The sequence below is a fragment of the Pelobates fuscus genome, chromosome 1 (assembly GCF_036172605.1).
Source record: "Pelobates fuscus isolate aPelFus1 chromosome 1, aPelFus1.pri, whole genome shotgun sequence".
NCBI lineage: Eukaryota > Metazoa > Chordata > Amphibia > Anura > Pelobatidae > Pelobates > Pelobates fuscus.
In genome coordinates this window covers 494,934,469-494,949,366 of record NC_086317.1, presented here as the reverse complement: position 1 = coordinate 494,949,366, position 14,898 = coordinate 494,934,469, and the positions used below count along the sequence as shown (strand labels likewise).

The window sequence follows — 14,898 nt, the reverse complement described above, 5'->3', positions numbered from 1 at the left end:
GGGGGACGACATAATGTCCTCCCCCTTGGCCCCCACCCCTGAGTGGTGGGTGGGGGCCCTATAGTAAAATAAGGGGGGGACATAATGTCCTCCCCCTGGCCCCCACCCCTCAGCGGTGGGTGAGGGCCCTAAATACTAATAAGGGGGGGACCTAAGGTCCTCCCCCCTGGCCCCCACCCCTGAGTGGCGGCTGGGGGCCCTAAAAAATTTTTGTCGTCCCCCAGGTGACTAGAGGTCCCCAAACCCCTAGTCACCCTCCCCCCCAATAAAAACTATCCCCCTACCTACCCCCTCAACTTAAAAACTAATGGGGGGGACCTTTAACTAAGTACATGTAAAAAAAAACAACAACAAAAAAAACTTACCATTCAATGTTTTCTTTCTTCTAAAATCTTATTTTTTCAGCCCCAAAAAAGGCCAAATAAAAAACCATAATAACCGACGCAATTATAAAAAAAAAAAGAGCGCTAAAATAAATAATCCATCTTCACCCATGGAGGGCTCCGCGCAGACTGAGCTCTGTAGGGCGGGGGAAGGCTTATAAAGCCGTGCCCCGCCCTGCAATTAGGCTCAGAGCACTCTGATTGGTGGGTTTAAGCCATCCAATCAGAGTGCTCTGACAGGTAAATGAAGAGACTGACATTTACCTGTCACAGCACTCTGATTGGTTGGTTTGAAATCCACCAATCAGAGTGCTGTGTGTCATTTTACAAAGCGTGGGAAAGTTCTTTGGAATTTTCCCACGCTGTGTAATTTGACTCATAACTCTCTGATTGGTGGATTAAGATTCAAACCTACCAATCAGAGAAAACATTGAATGGTAAGTTTTTTTTTGTTTGTTTTTTTTCAGGTACTTAGTTAAAGGTCCCCCCCATTAGCTTTTAGGGTGAGGGGGTAGGTAGGGGGATACTTTTTATTGGGGGGAGGGGGTGACTAGGGGTTTGGGGACCCCTAGTCACCTGGGGGGGACGGCAAAAAATTTTAAGGGCCCCCACCCGCCATTTAGGGGTGGGGGCCAGGGGGGAGGACACTAGGTCCCCCCCTTATTCCAATTTAGGGCCCCCACCCGCCGCTCAGGGGGGCCAGGTGGGGGCCTGGGGGGAGGACATTAGGTCCCCCCCTTAATAGTATTTAGGGCCCCCACCTTCTGCTCAGGGGTGGGGGCCAAGTGGGAGGACACCGGGTCCCCTGATCAAATGTGTTATGGAACAATGTCTACAATTCAATTAAAGATGTACAATTATATTTTAGGAAAGTAGTTATCTGCCCAATTGTCAAGTGATCTCTATCGTTGGCCATGACCTGTCTATCTTGAGAATGTGTTGTGTGTTAGTCATTTCTCCCGAGCTGCTCGTCGGTGTGTTTGTGCTGCTTGGAGTTCCAAGGACAGTCTGCAGCTGTAAATTATCCCTGGGGAAGCATTTCTGCCCTAACAATCTCTATCCAGATTTACAGTATAGGAGCTGCCTTAGGTTCTGGGTTCATCATGTGGGAGAAACTATATCTAGATTCACCATGCTGGTCAAACTGCTTGTAGAAATATAGTAGTACCAGAAAAAGAGTATCTAGTCTCACTGTGTGGAAGAAACAGAATATAGACTTGTTGCATGGGAGGATCTCTATCTAGACTCTGAGTGGGTGGGAATCTGTATCTAGACTCTGAGTGGGTGGGAATCTGTATCTAGACTCGGAGTGGGTGGGAATCTGTATCTAGACTCGGAGTGGGTGAGCATCTGTATCTAGACTCTGAGTGGGTGAGAATCTGTATCTAGACTCTGAGTGGGTGAGAATCTGTATCTAGACTCTGAGTGGGTGAGAATCTGTATCTAGACTCTGAGTGGGTGAGAATCTGTATCTAGACTCGCAGTGGGTGGGAATCTGTATCTAGACTCGCAGTGGGTGGGAATCTGTATCTAGACTCGGAGTGGGTGGGAATCTGTATCTAGACTCGGAGTGGGTGGGAATCTGTATCTAGACTCGGAGTGGGTGGGAATCTGTATCTAGACTCGGAGTGGGTGGGAACCTGTATCTAGACTCGGAGTGGGTGGGAATCTGTATCTAGACTCGGAGTGGGTGGGAATCTGTATCTAGACTCGGAGTGGGTGGGAATCTGTATCTAGACTCGGAGTGGGTGGGAATCTGTATCTAGACTCGGAGTGGGTGGGAATCTGTATCTAGACTCGGAGTGGGTGAGCATCTGTATCTAGACTCGGAGTGGGTGGGAATCTGTATCTAGACTCGGAGTGGGTGAGCATCAGTATCTAGACTCGGAGTGGGTGAGCATCAGTATCTAGACTCGGAGTGGGTGAGCATCAGTATCTAGACTCGGAGTGGGTGAGCATCAGTATCTAGACTCGGAGTGGGTGAGCATCAGTATCTAGACTCGGAGTGGGTGAGCATCAGTATCTAGACTCGGAGTGGGTGAGCATCAGTATCTAGACTCGGAGTGGGTGAGCATCAGTATCTAGACTCGGAGTGGGTGAGCATCAGTATCTAGACTCGGAGTGGGTGAGCATCAGTATCTAGACTCGGAGTGGGTGAGCATCAGTATCTAGACTCGGAGTGGGTGAGCATCAGTATCTAGACTCGGAGTGGGTGAGCATCAGTATCTAGACTCTGAGTGGGTGAGCATCTGTATCTAGACTGAGTGGGTGAGCATCTGTATCTAGACTCTGAGTGGGTGAGCATCTGTATCTAGACTCTGAGTGGGTGAGCATCTGTATCTAGACTCTGAGTGGGTGAGCATCTGTATCTAGACTCGGAGTGGGTGAGAATCTGTATCTAGACTCGGAGTGGGTGAGAATCTGTATCTAGACTCGGAGTGGGTGAGAATCTGTATCTAGACTCGGAGTGGGTGAGAATCTGTATCTAGACTCGGAGTGGGTGAGAATCTGTATCTAGACTCGGAGTGTACCATTACATGCATTACTATGGCAGTATTGGAGATACCATTATGCAAGTTACTATGCCAATACTAGTTACCATTATGTGAGTTACTATGCCAATACTAGTTAACATTATGTGAGTTATGTGACAGACCCATCCGTCGGGACTAAAACTATTTGGGTTCGTCTGATTTGCCCAGTACTTATGGTCCCTGAGAGATTATGCGAAGGGTTGTGACTTTGTATAAAAGACATTTCAAGTACAGCGGAAACTAATGAACCGCCCAAGCTACCAAAGTCCTCGAGGTGGCCGACATCGGACAAAGGACCACGTGGCGGCGGCCATTTTAACTTCGAACCCGCCGACCCGTATTATCGACGATACTTCGACAGTTCAACGAAAGTCGAAGTACCGACCCACCTCGAACGGGACTTAGCCATTTTTAGGCCAGCAAGTGACCGACCGCACAGCCCGAATCCAGGGAACTATTTTGGGCGAGAAAAGATACCTGCGGTCGGTCATAAACGGACATTCGCGTAACTTTTTATTCACTGAAGGGATTGATGTGATTTTTGAGAAGGGTTATGTTTTCAGTATGCTGAATCTGAATATGTGTCTCTTATGTGAACATGATGAATGGATTTGAAGTTATGAAAGTTATATAAAAGTATATTTCAAACTGTATGTATAATAGGATTATGTGTCACACCAAGGGGAGGGAATGTGTGGGATGTAACATCGATGCCAGTGGTTATTTTATGCCTCCCCTTGGGTGTGGCCTGTGTGTGTGAAATGCAAATAAAAGGCAGGCTGGCTGATCCAGTCCTCAGTTCATGTTTTACCCTCATAATGGAGCTTGGTCTCGTTATTGGGGGAACCGGGAATACAAGTGACTAACGACTGTGTCTGGAGCTCGGAAGGTGGTACCGTAACAACTGGTGGCAAGCGACGGGATGATCTTCAACGCCCAAAGAAACCGCTACGACCAAGAATAAAATGGAACTACAATACCAAAACCTGAGAAGAGCTACCTTAAAAGACTTATTGGAACAAAGGGGCGGACAGGCCAGTAACCTCAAGAAGAGGGACATTATTGCTTTATTGCTGGAAATGGATGGAGTACCAGCGGCAGAGGGAGCCAATGGACCCAGCCCCGACGACAGAACCCCCGAGGAGGCAAGATTTGACCGGGCGGTAAGAATTCGGCTGGCCCATTATGGCCCCAACCCCTCCGTAGAGATCATCACCCAGGTTCAAGCCGCTGTGGAGGCCAGCCTGCTACGCCAAAACGGTGCTGCAGCGGCCCCAGTCACAGCAAACCCGGGGGACAAACAGAAAGTGCCATTTGCGGCCTTCAAAGCCTTCAGTGAGACCGAAGGAGAGATTGACGGGTACCTTGCGGATTTTGAGCGGCAATGTGCCCTGCACAAGGTACCCCCGGCAGACTGGGTTGCTATACTGTCCGGCAAGTTATCCGGCCGGGCCAACGACGCTTTTCGGGCTATTCCGGATGAGGAGATCGGGGATTATGTTACCGTCAGGGAAGCTTTACTTGCCCGATATGCCGTTACCCCCGAGGCATACCGGAGGAGGTTCCGGGACACTGCAAAGACCACTGGGGACTCATACGTGGAATGGGCCTGCAAGGTACATCGCACAGCCGCCCACTGGATGGCAGGATGCCAGGCGGTGTCGGGAGAAGAGGTGCTGCAGATGTTTCTATTGGAACATTGTTTCGACAAATTGCCGACAGGGGTCAGAGAGTGGGTACGAGACCGTAAGCCTTCCACTCTACATGAGGCGGCTCGCTTGGCCGATGAGTACACTGACGCTCGCAGACTGGACAATTCCACCACCAAGGCCACAGCCCGAGCGGAATACCAACCAGCCGCTGCCACGTATCAGCCTCCCATAAACAGACCATCCGCACCCCCTCCAGCTGCCCAATACCAACGCCCACCCCGGTTTAACGCCCGAGAATACTCTGAACCCCTTCGGTGCTTCCTGTGCAATCAGCTAGGGCACCGGCGACAGGAGTGCCCGATGAACCGTGCGAACAGGAACCAGTCCTGGAGGAAACCCACGGGGGCCCCTTCCCCAGCACCTCTTCCAGCAGTCCACTGTGTAGAGGAAGAGGAATGCTGGGGCATATTACATGAGGCGGACCCTGTTCAGGCTGCCCACCAGGACAATCGACAACACCACAGACAGAGTGTAAAGGTCAACGGGAAGGAAGCCAGTGGGCTACGAGACACTGGTGCAACCCTGACTTTGCTCCAAAAGCACCTAGTGTCCGAAGCTCAACATACCGGGGATACCGTGGCAGTACGAGTAGCCGGGGGTGCAGTATTTCGTCTACCCGTGGCCCGGGTACATTTGGATTGGGGAGTGGGCGCTAGACACGTGAATGTGGGGGTCATTAAGGATTTACCCGCTGATGTTCTTCTTGGCAACGACTTGGCCCCCCTGGTTTCGGCCTTTGCTCCCATGGGCCCCGCTGCAGTGGACGCTGTTACGACCCGTGCCCAGACCCGTGCCACTGAGGCCGGCCCACCTGCTGTTGAGACCCAGGTAAGACTCTCTACCCCGACTTGTACCTTAGACCAGGCCCCGTTCGGCTGGGATACCCCAGAAATGTACGGGAAGGAAACTAGGGAGGACCCGACGTTAGCCAAGTACAGAGCCAGGGCCGACGCTGGGGAAGAAGGAGTAGGTGGAGAACACTACGAGTGGGTGGGGGATAGGCTGTACAGGATCCCGAAACCTTCCCCGAAACCGAATGCCCCTCCGCAGAAACGACAACTAGTAGTACCTGCAAAGTATCGGCAGGAGATTCTGCGGATTGGGCATGACGTGCCGTTAGCAGGTCATCTAGGTTCCCACCGCACAGCTCATCGAATCACCCAAAACTTTTTCTGGCCCAATTTTAACCGAGATGTGCGGATGTATTGTAGCACGTGCGACACTTGTCAACGGGTAGGTAAGCGGGGAGATCATCCAAAAGCTAGGCTACAGCCGATGCCTATCATTGGAGAGCCCTTTTCCCGCATAGCCGTTGACATTGTGGGTCCACTGGCCAGGGCTAGTCCATCCGGTAAGAAATATATTCTTACTGTGGTAGACTACGCCACCCGTTACCCAGAAGCAGTAGCGCTGTCTAATATAGAGGCAGAGACGGTTGCTGATGCCCTGGTTAAAGTCTTTACTAGGGTCGGGTTCCCTCAGGAGATCCTCTCTGATCAGGGAACCCAATTTACCGCTGTGCTCACCCAGCAGCTGTGGAAGGTGTGCGGCATCAACCCGCTACTTAGTTCACCCTATCATCCACAGACTAACGGTCTCTGCGAGCGATTTAATGGTACCCTCAAACAGATGCTGAGGACCTTTACTGACTCTTGCAGAGACTGGGAGCGATTCCTGCCTCATCTGCTATTTGCATACAGAGAGGTGCCCCAGGAATCAACTGGGTTCTCCCCCTTTGAGTTACTCTATGGGAGAAGGGTTCGTGGACCCCTAGATCTCATTAGAGGACACTGGGAGGGGGAGACGGAGCAAGAAGGGACCCCCATAGTGCCATATGTTCTGGAACTCCGGGACCGCATGGAGAAACTATCCCTGATGGTAAGGGAAAATCTCCGGGCGGCCCAGGGGAGGCAGAAGCGATGGTACGATCGGGGCGCCCGACAGCGGGTCTTCCAGGTTGGGCAGAAAGTCCTAGTGCTCAAACCTGTGAAGGCAAACAAGATGCAAGCATCTTGGCAGGGCCCGTACAAGGTGTTAGCTCAGGTATGCGATACTACCTATCTTATAGCCAGCTGTTCGGATGAAAGGGTACAACGATCCTTTCATGTGAACATGCTCAAGGAGTATCAGGAACGACCCGAGGATGTTGCAGCAGTTTGTGCCCCAGCTACTGACGACCCAGAGAACTTACCTTTACCTGACCTGTTAGAAAGGGATCCCCAGACCGACCTTACTAGCCTCGTACAGTTAGGTGACCGACTAAGCCCGGCCGAGAAAACCCAGGCCAGACAGCTTCTGTGTGAGAAGCAGGCGACGTTCTCCCAAGAACCCGGGTACACCAACCTAGCTATACACAAAGTCGAGACACCCGGACAGAACCCCCTACGACAACCCCCATACCGTATCCCGGAAGCAGTCCGAGAAGGAATGCGGAAGGAGATACAGGAGATGACCCGGCTGGGGGTTATTGAGCACTCAGATAGTCCGTGGGCGTCGCCCGTAGTCCTAGTACCCAAGAAGGATGGGACCACCCGGTTCTGTGTGGATTACAGGCGGCTCAACGAGCGGACTACCACTGACGCCTACCCGATGCCCCGGATAGACGAGTTACTAGACCGCATTGCCAGGGGGCGCTATCTGACCACCATTGACCTATGTAAAGGGTACTGGCAGATCCCCCTGGCCGAGGATGCTATCCCCAAGTCGGCCTTCGTCACCCCGTTTGGCCTATACCAGTTTAAGGTTATGCCATTCGGGATGAAGAATGCTCCGGCTACCTTCCAGCGTATGGTGGATAGGCTCCTCGATGGCTTCCAGGGATTTGCATGTGCCTACCTGGACGACATCGCGGTCTACAGTGAGTCTTGGGAAGACCACCTGGTACACGTAGGGGTAGTGCTGGACAAGATTCGGGCCGCCGGCCTGACTCTGAAACCAGACAAATGCCATTTAGGCATGGCAGAAGTACAGTACTTGGGTCACCGGGTGGGTTGTGGGAGCCAGAGGCCCGAACCTGCTAAGGTGGAAGCGGTAGCTAACTGGCCCACACCTATCACCAAGACCCAAGTGCTTGCTTTCCTAGGGACAGCAGGGTATTATCGACGTTTTGTCCCCGACTATAGCACGATTGCCAAGCCCCTGACTGACCTGACTAAAAAGAACTTACCTAGGCAGGTCCTGTGGTCTCCAGCTTGTGAAGCCGCGTTTCGGGCTCTGAAGCAGGCTCTTGTGAATGCCCCTGTCCTGGCTGCCCCAGTCCCTAACAAACGTTTTCTTGTCCACACAGACGCTTCCATGTATGGACTGGGGGCTGTGCTGAGCCAGGTCGGGGAGGATGGAGGAGAGCACCCTGTCGCATATCTCAGCAGAAAGTTACTACCTCGAGAAGTGAGTTATGCGGCAGTAGAGAAAGAGTGTTTAGCCCTGGTCTGGGCACTGAAGAAACTGAGCCCTTACCTATACGGACAAGAATTTTCTCTCGTGACAGACCACAACCCCCTTGTCTGGCTTAACCGGGTCTCTGGGGACAATGGCAGACTGCTGAGGTGGAGTTTGGCATTGCAGCCTTACAATTTCACCATCAGTTACCGGCCCGGTAAGCAGAATGGGAATGCGGATGGGTTATCCCGGCAAACAGACGTCCCTATCCTACCTAAGTCCGGTCATCCCCAAGTTGACCCGCCACAGGGTCAAGCCGGGTCTGCCGGAGTGTTCCACAAGGAGGGAGCCATGTGACAGACCCATCCGTCGGGACTAAAACTATTTGGGTTCGTCTGATTTGCCCAGTACTTATGGTCCCTGAGAGATTATGCGAAGGGTTGTGACTTTGTATAAAAGACATTTCAAGTACAGCGGAAACTAATGAACCGCCCAAGCTACCAAAGTCCTCGAGGTGGCCGACATCGGACAAAGGACCACGTGGCGGCGGCCATTTTAACTTCGAACCCGCCGACCCGTATTATCGACGATACTTCGACAGTTCAACGAAAGTCGAAGTACCGACCCACCTCGAACGGGACTTAGCCATTTTTAGGCCAGCAAGTGACCGACCGCACAGCCCGAATCCAGGGAACTATTTTGGGCGAGAAAAGATACCTGCGGTCGGTCATAAACGGACATTCGCGTAACTTTTTATTCACTGAAGGGATTGATGTGATTTTTGAGAAGGGTTATGTTTTCAGTATGCTGAATCTGAATATGTGTCTCTTATGTGAACATGATGAATGGATTTGAAGTTATGAAAGTTATATAAAAGTATATTTCAAACTGTATGTATAATAGGATTATGTGTCACACCAAGGGGAGGGAATGTGTGGGATGTAACATCGATGCCAGTGGTTATTTTATGCCTCCCCTTGGGTGTGGCCTGTGTGTGTGAAATGCAAATAAAAGGCAGGCTGGCTGATCCAGTCCTCAGTTCATGTTTTACCCTCATAATGGAGCTTGGTCTCGTTATTGGGGGAACCGGGAATACAAGTGACTAACGACTGTGTCTGGAGCTCGGAAGGTGGTACCGTAACAAGTTACTATGCCAATACTGGGGATTCCATTATGTGAGTTACTATGCCAATATTGGAGTTACCATTATGTGAGTTACTATGCCAATACTGGAGTTACCATTATGTGAGTTACTATACCAATACTGGAGTTACCATTATGTGAGTTACTATGCCAATACTGGAGTTACCAATATGTGAGTTACTGTGCCAATACTAGAGTTACCATTATGTGAGTTACTATACCAATACTAGTTGCCATTATGTAAGTTACTATGCCAATACTGGAGTTACCATTATGTGAGTTACTATGCCAATACTGGAGTTACCAATATGTGAGTTACTGTGCCAATACTAGAGTTACCATTATGTGAGTTACTATGCCAATACTGGGGATTCCATTATGTGAGTTACTATGCCAATACTGGAGTTACCATTATGTGAGTTACTATGCCAATACTGGAGTTACCATTATGTGAGTTACTATGCCAATACTGGAGTTACCATTATGTGAATTACTATGCCAATACTGGAGTTACCATTATGTGAGTTACTATACCAATACTGGAGTTACTATTATGTGAGTTACTGTGCCAATACTAGAGTACCATTATGTGAGTTACTATGCCAATACTGGAGTTGCCATAATGTGAGTTACTATGCCAATACTAGTTGCCATTATGTGAGTTACTATGCCAATACTGGAGTTGCCATAATGTGAGTTACTATGCCAATACTAGTTACCATTATGTGAGTTACTATGCCAATACTAGAGTTACCATTATGTGAATTACTATGCCAATACTGGAGTTACCATTATGTGAGTTACTATGCCAATACTGGAGTTACCATTATGTGAGTTACTATGCCAATACTGGAGTTGCCATTATGTGAGTTACTATGCCAATACTGGAGTTACCATTATGTGAGTTACTATGCCAATACTGGAGTTGCCATTATGTGAGTTACTATGCCAATACTGGAGTTGCCATAATGTGAGTTACTATGCCAATACTGGAGTTGCCATAATGTGAGTTACTGTGCCAATACTAGAGTTACCATTATGTGAGTTACTATGCCAATACTGGGGATTCCATTATGTGAGTTACTATGCCAATACTGGAGTTACCATTATGTGAGTTACTATGCCAATACTGGAGTTACCATTATGTGAGTTACTATGCCAATACTGGAGTTACCATTATGTGAATTACTATGCCAATACTGGAGTTACCATTATGTGAGTTACTGTGCCAATACTGGAGTTACTATTATGTGAGTTACTGTGCCAATACTAGAGTACCATTATGTGAGTTACTATGCCAATACTGGAGTTGCCATAATGTGAGTTACTATGCCAATACTAGTTGCCATTATGTGAGTTACTATGCCAATACTGGAGTTGCCATAATGTGAGTTACTATGCCAATACTAGTTACCATTATGTGAGTTACTATGCCAATACTAGAGTTACCATTATGTGAGTTACTATGCCAATACTAGAGTTACCATTATGTGAGTTACTATGCCAATACTGGCGTTACCATTATGTGAATTACTATGCCAATACTGGAGTTACCATTATGTGAGTTACTATACCAATACTGGAGTTGCCATTATGTGAGTTACTATGCCAATACTAGAGTTACCATTATGTGAGTTACTATGCCAATACTGGAGTTGCCATAATGTGAGTTACTATACCAATACTGGAGTTGCCATTATGTGAGTTACTATGCCAATACTGGAGTTACCATTATGTGAGTTACTATGCCAATACTGGAGTTACCATAATGTGAGTTACTATACCAATACTGGAGTTGCCATTATGTGAGTTACTATGCCAATACTGGAGTTACCATTATGTGAGTTACTATGCCAATACTGGAGTTGCCATTATGTGAGTTACTATGCCAATACTGGAGTTACCATTATGTGAGTTACTATGCCAATACTGGAGTTACCATTATGTGAGTTACTATACCAATACTGGAGTTGCCATTATGTGAGTTACTATGCCAATACTGGAGTTGCCATAATGTGAGTTACTGCTTTCTGCTCAACTTTTTGATTGAAATTATGAATTTCAATATATTTATTTCATGACTGTACCTCAGCTGAGGATCTATGCAACACACAGTGCAATATATATTACTACGTGTTATAGTGTTCTTAGATTATGTGGGTGGTTGAAGCTACATGGTGATTGAGCTCTGCAGTTTCCACTTCTCATTTGTAAACTCACCCATAATTCTCAGACATATGTGCCTCTGGCTATGGTTACTCTCCCTTCTGTAAATATCTCTCAATTTGAGCTGCTTTACTCTACATTACTGCTCGTACCAGTGTATGGGGTCCAGATGATCTGGTGTGGGCCCATTTTGGCTTGGACCTCTTATCAGTGCTCCAAAATATTTCTAGTCATTTGTTTTGAACCATTAGCATGTTATATTTAATGTATCTTTGTGTATATATTTCTTTTCTGACAAACTGAAAATGTCAAATTCTGTTCGTTTTATAAAATATTTTATTTTTATTTTTTTATTTCAGCCTCTATAAAATATTTGTGGAATGAAAATCATTAACCAGTATAACGTGTCCGTTATCTTGCAACATTTTACACAGGATCTGAAATGTTAGTATAAAAGTAAAAATACTATTTTCTCACATGGAGTAGATGTCACAAAATAGAATAATAAAAATGGTTAAATACTTTGCTTATAGATATTAGGAATGGCAACATAATGTGGAAATGATGCTGAGAAGCAGACATTAAGTCCACATACAGTAAACACAAATTCTAAAAGGTATCTAAAACTACTATAGCAATTTATATCAATCTCTTGAATGCTAGTGTAATATTAACAATGAAATGGTAGAGTCCATTCACTCTACCCCCCTCCTTGACTATGTGAATGGTATGTCCCATTGGAACTTCCTTGATTGTTTGGAAGCCGGTAGGTTGCTAACATTTGCAACTTATTTGTAGGAATTAAATCAGTGACTAGTGGCTTCTGGCAGAGAAATTTGTTTTTTTTTTCTACATGCTGGTAATCATAACTAGATTATAAATGAGGGTGAATGACGCTTTATTGACTAGATTACATTGCGCATGTTAGAGTGCATAGTGTAGAGGAGCGGTCTAGATGCAGTGGACTAATTTATTTAAACTGATGTATCAACTGTTTTCACTCTACAATAAACCAGACCGATGACTGACCGATGTTTTCCCTGGCAGTGTATTGGATCCTTCATGTGATCTATAACCATCAGGTAGGATCCTCCCCAACACTCACTATAATTGATATATGTATTCACATATGTTTTTTATATATATATATATATATATATATATATATATATATATATATATATATATTAATGATAAAAAATAGTATTAAAGAGACACTATAGTCACCAGAACAACTACAGCATATTGTATTTGTTCTGGTGAGTATAGTTAGTCCTTTCAGGCTTTTTTCAGTAAACACTGTCTTTTCAGAGACATTACAGTCTAGATACCTCCACTATCAACTCCTCAGATGGCTGCTAGAGGTGCTTCCTGGGGCAGTGCTGCACAGTGTGACAGACATTCAGTGTCTCTACCCTCTGCATGCAGACACTGAACTTTCCCCATAGAGATGCATTTATTCACTGTATCTCGATATGCCTGGATTAGTCAGGGTGGCATTTGCCTCTGCCCGCTGCCCTCTGCCCCTCCTCATTGGCAATCTCAGCCAATCCAATGTTTTCTTATTGGAAAGAATTATAATTGGTGGAGATCACTTCTAAAGATGTCAGTCAAGAGGGGAGATCAGGGGCAGTGCCAGCAGCAGCAGACTGGAAAAAGATTTTACTATATTTAGGGGGGCAAGGGGAGGCCAGGTGGGCCAGATGGTGGTTTTAACACTATAGGGTCAGGAATTAATCTTTGTGTTCATGACCATATAGTATTCCTTTAATGCAAACAATGCAATAATAAGTTAATCATTTATAAGCCAGGAATGATGTCTGATTTCCTTCAGAAAATAGCCACAACTTAAACCACCCGCCAGTTATTGATAGCTGAGATAAAATTTAGATTGGGTAATTGTGGTGAAAGTAACCTTGCCACTGGGTTTTGGAGAGGCCTGCTTGCCAGCCTCTTGCTCTGTGACTATGGTCCCTGGGGTGTATTGCCTTTTAAAAACACGATTTGTGCATATTGGGACTTAGCACAATGCCCCTTTCAAACATGTGGTGGCGGCCATCTTAAATTGTCCAGCAGTGTTTTGTCGTCGAGTGTGCACGGTGGGGCAAAAATAAGACTTCCAGGAAATTCCTGAACCCCTAAATTTATCTGCGTGATTTTGGATATGTTGTTCACTCAGATCAGGGCTATTAGGAGATGTTACTTTTGTGGGGATATGTTGTATTTTGGGGGACTTTTCGGGGTTTGTAAAAATGTATATTTTTCTGCTTAGAGTTGCTGTAATTGAGTTAGTCCATTGTCTTTGTTAATTGTATCACAGGCAGAGGGGAGGGTGTACATTTTCTGGGAGTGTCTAACTGTTCAATACTGTTCTGATTGGCTTTGTGACTTTGTGTCCTGTGCTCACCTGGGTGGTAACCTTGTGGGGAAAATTGTATAAAAGACAATATACCCTCAGATCTGCTGAGTTCCTGTTTTACCCTCAACATAGAGCCTTGTCTCAAGTGTGGGGTGATAGGCTGCATCTACCCTGGGGATTGCTATATCACTAAACTCCCCAGGGATTATAATCACTAAGCTCTTTTAAGAGCTTGTTCCTGCTACTCTCTCCTGGAGGAGAGGTTCACCCACTGGATCCTGGAGCCTTGTCGTAGGTCCAGGGTGGGTAGAGGACGGTGAGTTCCCAGCCAAGCTTTAACAATGGATGTGGGGACTGCGGTGCTGATGGTGTCTGGTGCGGTGCTGATGGTATTAGGAGCATCAATTGATGGAGGGCCCATCACAGTAATGGTCTGTAGACATTGTGGAGAATAATTGTTTATACTATGTCATTCATAGAACTTCCAATAACACTCACCTGTGCAGTAGACATCAAGCTTTATGGACCCGGTGAGTTTGTAGACATAGAACCTCCCAGGACAAGCTTTGACAGGAATGGAGGATCCAGGTAGGCAGCCAATCATTGCGTTAATGATAAGAGGCACCATCTTAACTCCCTCTCCCATAGCAGGATGTGGGCCATCAAGACTAAAGGGCTCAAGGGAGCCACACTTAAGGGGGCCAACACATCCCTCTATGAGGCTTAAACCAGCACGACCAGTGAATCGGAACCAGCCAATGTTGTATCGGTCGTTACGGAACCTGCCGGTGGACTGGATGGTGGACAATCTGGTTTCTCCATCCAGCTCCTGATAGTTTTCACAAGGATCAGCACACTGAATGTTTCCATTAACAGTCAGACAGTCCAGGTCATTTGGACAGACATCGGATGGACAGAGAGAATCCCTTTTGTTTAAACATAGGAAAATCCCTTTCTTATTGATGCAGGTGGCTGGAGGAGAGCACTTGTTAAGTGAGGCATCTGCACATTCATCGATATCAACGCAAGTCTTCTTTTCCTTGTCCCAGGTGTATCCTTTGGAACAGCATTGGGAATCTTTGCAGGACAGAATTCTAGTGCAGTTCAGACCATTTCCAATATATCCATCTTTACAGGAGCAAGAAACGTATCCCGGTCGTTCATCGCAAATCACTCTGGTGACGTTACAATCATTGCAGGTTTTAGCAACTGGAAGACAAAAA

At 46.9% G+C, this 14,898-nt stretch overlaps 1 protein-coding gene across 1 annotated transcript in view; it reads right to left on the bottom strand.

The window, feature by feature from the left end:
• The window catches only part of LOC134586276 (mucin-2-like), a 172,795-nt gene that overhangs the window by 20,432 nt on the left and 137,465 nt on the right, over positions 1–14,898 (bottom strand). Inside the window, exon 3 of the mRNA XM_063441762.1 lies at positions 14,174–14,884. Coding sequence (XP_063297832.1) covers positions 14,174–14,884 — 711 coding nt within the window. The remainder of the gene's footprint in view (positions 1–14,173; positions 14,885–14,898) is intronic.